Consider the following 9,834-nt stretch of genomic DNA (forward strand, 5'->3'; position numbering starts at 1 on the left):
AAAAAAAAAAAAAAAAAAAAAAAAAAACTGAAAATAGTTTTTCTACTTCTTAAATCAAAGACTGCATTTTTACAACAAATGTAAAACCGATGGAATTGCTCTGTTATTTCAACTTTCTTACTTTCTTCTGCTGTAGATCAATACTGTCTATAATGCTAGTCATTCAATAGGACTTTTCTTCCCTAGTACACACTACCTGAGTCCTATTTACTTTTCTTTTTTTGAGACAGAGTCTCACTTTGTTGACTAGACTGGAGTGCAATGGCATGATCTCAGCTCACTGCAACCTCTGCCTCCCAGGTTCAAGCGATTCTACTGCTTCAGCCCCCAGATTAACTGGGACTACAGGCATGCACTACCATGTCCAACTAATTTTTGTAGTTTCAGTAAAGATGGGATTTCACCATGTTGGCCAGGCTGGTCTCGAACTCCTGACCTCAAGTGATCTGCCCACCTCAGTCTCCCAAAGTGCTGAGATTACAGGTGTGAGCCATGATGCCCAGTGCTATTTACTTCTTAAAAACATTTTGTGTATCATTTTTTAACTTTATTGTCCATTAAATTATTAATATCCTTTGGTTCCTCCATCTCTGATATTGATCATTTATTTCATTACTTTTTATCCATCTTACATGTTCAGCCAGAAGAGACTTACCATTGTCTTCTGTAAATGTTGTACTGCATGTACAAAAAGCATTCTTATGCTTGACTGAATATTGGACATGTTGTTTTTTTAAAAAACATCACAGCAGTGTTGTAAATTGGCATTTTCCTGTAATTGTTTCATACCAACAATGGTTGGCTATTAATTCAGCTATTTAAAGTTCTAGTAATTGCATGTGTGTGGTGTGCAATTGTTGTTTTATGCTCTTTTAATTGAGAGCCTAAGTATTTCTGTCCTGCAGGAACTAAGCATGGTCCTGCAAGTGACGTGGCATACTGTTCAACCTAGAGCCTGGTGCACCGCAGGTACCCAGCAAATGATATATATAACCAGCAGGTTATAACTGCTGCAGCAAGGCTGGACATGGTGGCTCGCGCCTGTAATCCCAACACTTTGGGAGGCCAAGGCGGGTGCATCACCTGAGGTCAGGGGTTCGAGATCAGACTGACCAACATGTTGAAACCCTGTCTCTACTAAAAATACAAAAATTTAGCTGAGCATGGTGGCAGGCGCCTGTAATCCCAGCTACTCGGGAGGCTGAAGCACGAGAATCACTTGAACTCAGGAGGCAGAGTTTGCAGGGAGCCGAGATCGTGCCACTGCACTCCAGCTTGGGCAACAGAGTGAGACTCTGTCTCAATAATAATAATAATAATAATAATAATAATAATAATAATAATAATTGCTGCATCAATGCATGGCCTCCCCCTTTTCCCTCTCATTCTTCCCCTGCCCTCTGCCAGCAAACACCTCATCAGACTCCCCACTGGCCTCTAACTATTCCCTGTCCTGGCTTTCCCTGTCACCATGTCCCTCTTACGTAGAGGGATCTTCCTCTTCTGTAGGGAACTGGATTCTGGGCAGGAAGGTGACAGCACGATGCTAGGGTGGGAGTCTGGCTTTGAAGCCAGAGGCAGTTGTAGCATCAGCAGGCCCTGGGAGCTGATTAGAACTGCAGACTCTCGCCCCAGCCACCACACTGCAGTAAGGTGCCCAGGTGCTCTGCACACACTAGAAGAAAGTTTGAGAGGCGCTGGCTTGCACAACCTCACCGTTTGTATTAGTTTGCTAGGGCTGCCACAACAAAATACCACAGACTGAGTGGTCTAAACAACAGAAAGTTATTTTCTCACAGTTCTGGAGACTGAAAGGTATTCAAGATCAAGGTTTGGACAGGGGCAAAGCCTCTCTCCTTGGCTTACAGATGGCCACTCTCTTGCTGCCCCTGTACAAGGTCACCAGTCTGTGGGCGCTCATCCCTGGTGTCTCTCTGTGAATTCAAATGTCCTCTTCTTGTGAGGGACACCAGGCAGATTGGATTAGGACCCACTCTAATGGCTTCTTGAAAGACCTTATCTCTGAATGCAGTTGCATCTGAGGTCCTGGGGGTTAGGACTTTAACTTAACAGATGAATTTTGGGAGGGACACAGTTCCCTCCCAGATTTAGTTCATAATGGCACTTTAAAGAAGAAGAATCTAAGGCTCAGAGAAGTATGTCACAGTCCAAAATCACAGTACAGCCCAGGAGATAAGGGTTTTTATCTCTTGACAGAGCCCTCCCCAGGGGAAGCAATGAAGGACAGTGCACAAGAGGGCAGGGAATGGCGCCTGCTGTCTGCATTTAGGTTTCAGCTTTGCTTCTGTTACTTTTGAGAACTTGAATAAGTGCCCTAACCTCTCCAGGCCTCAGTTTCCTTTTCTGTGGAATGGGGACAACAAAAGGCTCTTCCTCACAAGCTGGTTGTGAGGATTCAGTAAGCAGGAATTACAGAATTCATGTGAATAGCGCCCGAGGCCCCCTGATCCCACTCTGCCTCTTCCCTTTCCCTGCTATCAAAATCTGCCCTTATTTACAGCTGGGCAAAAATGCCCAGCTATTTTCTCCAGGTGGTTTGCAGTTTAATAGCTAGAAAAACCAAAAGCTTTTAACTGTCACGGTGGAATTGTAGGCATCGGCTAGCAGGTGCATGCAAGTCTTGGCCATGCAAGAAGACTTTCCTCGATGCTGAGCCTGGGGCAGGAACTGAAAGGGAAAACGCTGATGTGCCCTTCCGCTCCTAGTTCCTGGAGGTTCTCAGTTCTAAATAATAGGCTTCATATGATTTGATTTCATTTCACTCTAAATTGCTCAGCCTGCAACTAGGGGTGCAAGGTGGAGTCCTACAAATCAATTCTGCTGTGCAAATAAGCAAGCACTTGCTTACTTGGGGGCGCTTAGAAATGAGGCCAAGCTACGAAGTGTTGAGGAAATGATTGCAGTTTTCCTTTGGGGTCAAACTGGGTTTGGAATACAAAATTGTTGTCAAATATTTAGTTTGTCCTTTCAATGTATGTACCCTGCATTCTATGAAGGTCTGCTCTAGGCAAAGCACTTTGCTAAGTGGGAAGACGGAGAGAATGTTTCTCCTTTCCTGTGCTCACAGGAGCTCAGGGCAGGAGTACAACTAAGAACTAGCAATGGGGTTTGATAGACAGAGGTTCAAGTTGGGGAGGGCAGGGACAGGTCAGTCTTCTTAGTCTAAGCTGGAACATCACTGTCCCGGGACAGAGGGACTCCTTTTACTACATTTTATCCATCCATTTATTTTTTTGGAAAGGCTGCTTTGAATCCTGCCCCTATTGCATGGCCAGTATTGGGCTTCCCATCCTTTTCTGGGATCAGCGTAGCAGGTCAGATGGAGGCAGGTGTTTTTAATCTGGGCCCAGCCCTGGCTTTGGTGGCAAAATATCCTCCCCAGGTCTGGGGCCAGATTCCTAAATGAGGTCAAGTTGTCCAGTGTATGGATTTCCCTTCTGTTCCCCGCTGGCTTTTGACGACATCAGTCCCCCCGGTTTTGCCTGCTGGAATGCCGGGATCCACAGAGAGAAGGGAAGTCGTCACAGACTGTGAGTGACCTTTTCCTCCAGCTTCTGTTCAGCCACTGCCACTGTGGCTGTCACAGGGTCTGTGCTCTCCTGCAGTCCTGCCCGGCCTCCTCCCTGCAGGCCACCGTCCCCACATTCCCAGTGCTCTGAAATGTTTCTGCTCTCACTGGCCCCTTGTCACAAAGTCTCTTGGTTTATAGGATCTGCTAGTCTAATTCATATGAAGGAATAAATAGTGATTAATGGAGTCTGCATTGTAACCAGTGGCCAGTGCTTTAATAAATAATTATAAAACAACGACTTTAAAAGAAGAGAGAAAGAAGCTTGAAAGGTAGAAGGACAGACCCAGTGTGGAGCTCCTGGGAGCTGTTATTTCTGCTAGAAGGCTTTCTGAGTCCCGCCAAGCACATGCCGTCCTCCTCCACAGGGATCAAAGGCTGAAGGCCATTGGCCTATTTGCCTCCTTGTCATCAGCCTTGGTGGGGTGGAAATCTGCAACTCAAGATTCCTGCTGCCCATTATAGGAATCTGTCCACCATAAACCGGGGCGTCAGCAGAATTGAATGGTGAATCAAAAACTGGAACAAATCGCTTTAATTACCTAAGACCCAAACCGAATTCATAGTATTTCTTCATTGGACCATGAGCCAACTTCATTATATCCCCTCCCTCTAGTTGACCAGTTTAACCCAGAACTGAACTAAGAGTTCTCTAAAACTTGGAGCTAGTGCTGGAAGGGAATGTTCCGACCATTCAGCTAGCCAAGCCCTCTCATTTTACACAGAGGCCCTGAGAGCTGTGACCCAGGGCCTCAGCTTCACTTTTCTCAAGGCCACATGGCGCCTTGGGGGCCCAGATTTGACTCATTACTCTGGCAGCCCCTCACCTTCTGCACTGTTCCATGTGACAACTTGACTTGGAACCCCAAGAAATAGCACAAGGCTGGGCACAATGGCTCACACCTCTAATCCCAGCACTTTAGGAGGCCAAGATGGGAGAATCACTTGAGCCTAGGAATTCAAGATGAGTCTGGGCATCATAGTGAGACCTTGTCTTTGCAAAAAATAAAAATTTAGGCTGGGCGTGGTAGCTCACACCTGTAATCCCAGCAGCACTTTGGGAGGTCGAGGGTGGGTGGATCACTTAAGGTCAGGAGTTCGAGACCAATCTGGGCAACATGATGAAACCCTGTCTCTACTAGTAATACAAAAAATTAGCCAGGCGTTGTGGCATGCGCTTGTAATCCCAGCTACTTGAGGAGCTGAGGCAGGAGAATTGCTTGAACCTGGGAAGCAGAGGTTTCAGTGAGCCGAGATCACACCACTGCACTCCAGCCTGGGTAACAAAGTGAGACTCCATCACAAAAAAAATAAAAAAAATAAAAAAATTAGCTGACCATGGTGGCACTCCTGTAGTTCCAGCTACTCAGGTGGCTAAGGTGGGAGGATCATTTGAAGCCCAGGAGTTTGAGGCTGCAGTAAGCCATGATTGCACCACTGCACTCCAGCCTGGGCTTCAGATCAAGACCCTGTCTCAAAAAAAAAAAAAGAGATAGCACAAACTCTGGTATTATATATTGTACATTTTTTTAACAGAGAACCTCTCTTACACTAAGATGTTGGCACCCCAAATGAGAAATGGGTGGCTAGATTGAAGTTCCTCTAGCCTTCCCCTCACAGCCCTAGAAATTCAAAGGAGAGGCTTTGCAACTTATTGTGACCTGATTTAGGTTATGATTACTAACATTATCATTGTTATTATTTGCTTCAATTACCCTACTCATTTATAATTTACGTTTCAAAGGGTATGCAACACTTATCTAAATCAGTGGTCCTTACCTGGGGGCGACTTTAGCCCCCAGGGGACATCTGGCAATATCTGGAGACATTTCTGTTTGTCACAACTTGGGGGGTAGGGTGCTGACAGTGTGAACTAGTGGCGTTTAGCAGATAGAGGCCATGGATGCTGTGAAAGGATGCACAGGTTGGCCCCCACAACAAACAATGATCTGGCTCAAAGTGTCAATAGTGTCAAAATTGAGAACCCTTGGTCTAAATCAACAGAGAAGGGGAAAACAGGTCTCCTTCCATCCTACGACCTCAACAAATTAAACACCACTTTTCTATGTTCCTCCCAGCCTTTGCCCCATGGTGTAAACTTCAATTTCCCAAGCTCTTCTAACCATGGCAGGAATACAGTTTAAATTCCATGTTTCTTCCCTTCTTATTGCATCCTGGGCTGTTGTCCCTCTGGCCTCATTATCTTCTCACCACTTTTAGTGGATATAATACAATACTCCAGGCAGGTTGATACCCCATATTTCACCTGATCAGTCCAGGTTTCTCAGTGGGGGTGTTTTTTGGGGGGGGGACTTGCCAAATGGGCTGCATGGGGGTGGCAGTGGTTTGAGTAGCCGTGCTGTGGGCAGCCACCTCCTCTTCCTGCAGCCCAGGCATCAGCATCACGGTCCTCATCATCAAAAGCCCTTTATGAAGCACCTTGGTGAATATATCCTGGCACCGGGGACATCTTCTGCAGAGTTCTTCCCACCAGCCCCTGACATGCCGGGCTTGTCGGCTCAGACAGACAGCATCTATGTCAGCTCACCAAAACGGCGTCCAAAAACCGGGCTGTAGGCCCCAGGCAGAGGGGTAGGAAAACAGATTCTTAGGCAAGATTCATGCCAAGAGTAAGTACGCCAGGGAATGCAAAGACAGGCTGGATTCCCAAAGGGAGCCTGGCCCTTGAATTCCCTCCTCCAGCTGGCTGGAGGCTTCTTGGAGGATGTGGGATTTTAGAAGCCACTGTGAGGGAAGGAGAGAGTGAGGGGAACAGCTTAACAGGTCAAGGACTTGGGGTCAAGCGTTCCAGGCACACAGTGCACGGCCTGGAAGATGTCTCTCCAGAGACCTTCGTGCTGCCCTCTGGTCTCACCTCAGTGTCCTTTTCCTTTTGCCTCTGCAGGTGTTCCATGAGCAAGGCATCCTCTTTGGCTACCGCCATCCACAGAGTTCTGCCACTGCCTGCATCCTCAGCCTTTTCCAAATGACCAATGAGACTCTCAACATTTGGACTCACTTGCTGCCCTTCTGGTACCTTCTGGCCCCCTTGACCGGCCTGTCTCCTTCAGGAGCCCTGGAGACCAGGGAGTCTTAACACAGCTAGTGTTGAGATGGCTGAGATTCTGTGCTGGGGTTTGGGGATCCCCCATGGGTACACACGGGTGAAGGGGGTGTGTGACAGAGGGAAGAGACATTGGGTGTGCCACTGGGATGACCTTTAAGGCATGGACTGGGGTAGGATTTGAGGGAAAATCCCAAAATTGCCTCAGTCTTTCCCGGCTCCCTGCTCTCATGCCTGATATGATAGCATTTACCTTCACCTCCTTCAGTCTTGGAGACTTTCCAGGTTTTTCAGGAGCCTTGGTTAAAATGTCACTAGTTTGAGGAAGTCAACCTCTCTGAGCCTCACATTTTCCTACCTGCAAAGTAGGAATGATGGTCCGCACCTCCCCAAGGGTTGCTGTGAGAGTTTCGGGAGAAAACATTGGCAGAGGCATCTGGCACAGAGCTGTGGGTGTTCCGTAATCATTCTGGGAACCATGGCAACTGGGAGGCACTTCATCTGGCAGCCTGTAGGTGGAGCTAGCTAAGAGCAAAGCTCCGGGAAGCCTGTGCGCAGAAATGGGAGTTGCCAGGGAAGCGAAGAGGGGCCTTGCTGAGAAAGGTGGGGGATGAAGGCCAATGTCACACACTGCGCACCTTTGCTTGATGAATGAAGGATGGAGACAGGGTCAAAGCACCAAATCACAGTGGATCTGAGCTGGAAGAACTCAGAGGCCATTCAAGCCACTGTCCCACTCAGACCACCATTGGTCGACGTAGACACAGCCGAGAGAAGGGATGGCTTCCTTATGTCATGCAGGGGCGCTGTGTCACAGGCTGGTCACTGGACTCCCTCTAGTCACGGTGAGAAGAGATTAGGAGTGTGCCATGCATGCAGATGGGCCCAGGCTCCCCGCACAGGGGCAGCCAGCCCGACTAAAAATCAGAAGACAGACCCAGGGCCAAAATGCAGGGGCAGGCTGTTTGGTTCCAGCAGCCAGCTCAGTGGAGAGAGGAGAGAGCTCAGTCTGGTGTGGACTAGGGTGATCTGTAAAGGGGCGTGGCAACCCTGGGCCTGCGGACTGGGCAAGGGTGGCAGCACAGCCCTGCTCCAGGGGCCATCTGTCATTTTTAAAAGTATACGTGCTTATAAATTATAACCCTTCAGAAGGGAATAGAGTCAGGCTCTGCCACTGGCCCCAGTTCTCCTCCCTTGAGTAGCCAGGGGGACCTGCTTCCTGTGTGTCCTTCTGCAGCTTTTCTGGGGACTCAGGAGCATCTGTGCTGTGAGTGTCCCCAGCATCTGCCTCTTTCTCCGCTGCCCTCCCCTTACTTCCCTCCCTTGGAGATCTCACTCTGTCAGCATCTGCAATCTGCATGTCTCCTGGACTTTGGAACATCTGCCTGGTGTTCCATTTTCTGGATGAATCATGGTTGATTTAGGCTGTTTTGAGATTTGAGCTGCTAAAAGGCTACCGGCCTGTCCATCCCTGCTTGTGGGTCTTGTGCTGCATGCCTGGATCCCTGTAGGGTGATTTTTTTGCTATTTTACAGCTGAGCCAAGCTGGGTGAGCCGCACCCCCTCACCCCCAGCACTGCCTATGCACCTCTACACTGTGCCAGGCTCTCAGAGATGATCCTGACTGAGCAACAGAGAGTAGCAGGAAGGACTTGGGAAGGTCTGGATCAAGATGCCCTAGGGAAATGGAACCACCAAAACATTGAAATGACTGAAGGATACGTTTTGAGAAACAGCAAATAGCTTAAGCTTTACTTCTGCTGGGACAAAAATGAAAAGACCGCAAGTGTAGCTAGAAGGATTTAGCAACGCTCCTTCAGCTCCTATATATGAAAAACTTTGTAGAGTCTCCTTCCTTGGAGGAGTTAGTGGGAAAGGGAGCCAGCTCTCTAGGCGTGGGTTGTGGAAGTGAGGTGTTCTGCAGGCGGGACCTCATGTGTGGACTGCAGGTCAGGCAGATCTGGTGAAGAATTGTGAAGTGTCTCTGCATAGAGATCTAGGCTCTGCTGAGAGTCAGCTGTGGGACTAGCTATTCAGAAAAGTGATTATACTCTTAGTGGAGGAACAGTGTGGAAGAGGAGGGAGAAAATAGTCCTCTTGTCCTCTGGGCTTGCAAGGTTCCACCTGGGGCATTGTTTCTATTTGAGGAGACTTCCTACAAGAGGGACACAGATAAACTACATGGAGTAAGGACAAACCACAAAGATGGTGGTAACGCCAAATTTAGATCCTGCAAGGAATGGCTGAAGAAACTGGGGTTGTTTAATGTGAAGTTCAAGGAGGTGGGAGGGGGTTAGAAAGACTGCCTTAAAATATTTGATAGGCGGCCGGGCGCAGTGGCTCACGCCTGTAATCCCAGCACTTTGGGAGGCCGAGGTGGGCAGATCACGAGGTCAGGAGATCAAGACATCCTGGCCAACATGGTGAAACCCCGTCTCTACTAAAAATACAAAAATTAGCCAGACGTGGTGGCGGGCCCCTGTAGTCCCAGCTACTCGAGAGGCTGAGGCAGGAGAATCACGTGAACCCAGGAGACAGAGGTTGCAGTGAGCCAAGATCGTGCCACTGCACTCCAGCCTAGAGACAGAGCGAGACTCCATCTCAAAAAAACAAAACAAAACAAAAAAACAAAAAAACACATGTGCGCGCGCGCACACACACACACACACACACACACACGTTTTCTGTGATCCTGGTGGAGGGAACTAGGCCAACCAAATGGAGATAGATACAAGGAGGATAGATTTGAGCCAATGAAGGAGAACTTTGCAGCCCTCAGAGCTGCCTTGGGAGGTAATGAGCCCCCCATCCTTGGAAGCATGCAAGCTGAGGCTGGAGAATCGCTAGGGGATTGGACTAGATATACATAAAGCTTCTCTTCTTACTTCATCTGCCCATTCCCAACATACTGCCTCCCAATTAAAAAAGGACCCCCCCACCTCCCTAACACACCGTATTTCCCCAAAGTGAGAACACAAAGGAATTGGTCATCGCGAGGGAATGGAGACAGTAGATAGGTGAGGATCTAAGAGGAGCTTCCATCATGGAGGGTGAGTGGGCCCTCTGTGTTCATGATGGAGGGTGAGTGGATCCTCTGTGTTCATGGTGGAGGGTGAGTGGCCCTCTGTGTTCATGGTGGAGGGTGAGTGGATCTTCTGTGTTCATGGTGGAGGGTGAGTGG

General features: G+C 48.4%; 1 protein-coding gene across 2 annotated transcripts in view; it reads left to right on the forward strand.

Annotated features, from left to right (window-relative positions):
- The window catches only part of PAQR5 (progestin and adipoQ receptor family member V), a 67,827-nt gene that overhangs the window by 34,293 nt on the left and 23,700 nt on the right, over positions 1–9,834 (forward strand). The window contains exons 1-2 of one of the 2 annotated variants that reach the window (XM_011968891.1): positions 6,070–6,219; positions 6,495–6,622. In XM_011968891.1, the coding sequence (XP_011824281.1) occupies positions 6,211–6,219; positions 6,495–6,622 (137 nt within the window). In that variant the 5' untranslated portion in view covers positions 6,070–6,210. Of the gene's footprint in view, positions 1–6,069; positions 6,220–6,494; positions 6,623–9,834 lie in introns of those variants that run through there. The other variant, XM_011968884.1, reaches the window with a different exon arrangement.

This window comes from Mandrillus leucophaeus, unplaced genomic scaffold (genome assembly GCF_000951045.1).
Source record: "Mandrillus leucophaeus isolate KB7577 unplaced genomic scaffold, Mleu.le_1.0 Scaffold12, whole genome shotgun sequence".
Lineage (NCBI taxonomy): Eukaryota > Metazoa > Chordata > Mammalia > Primates > Cercopithecidae > Mandrillus > Mandrillus leucophaeus.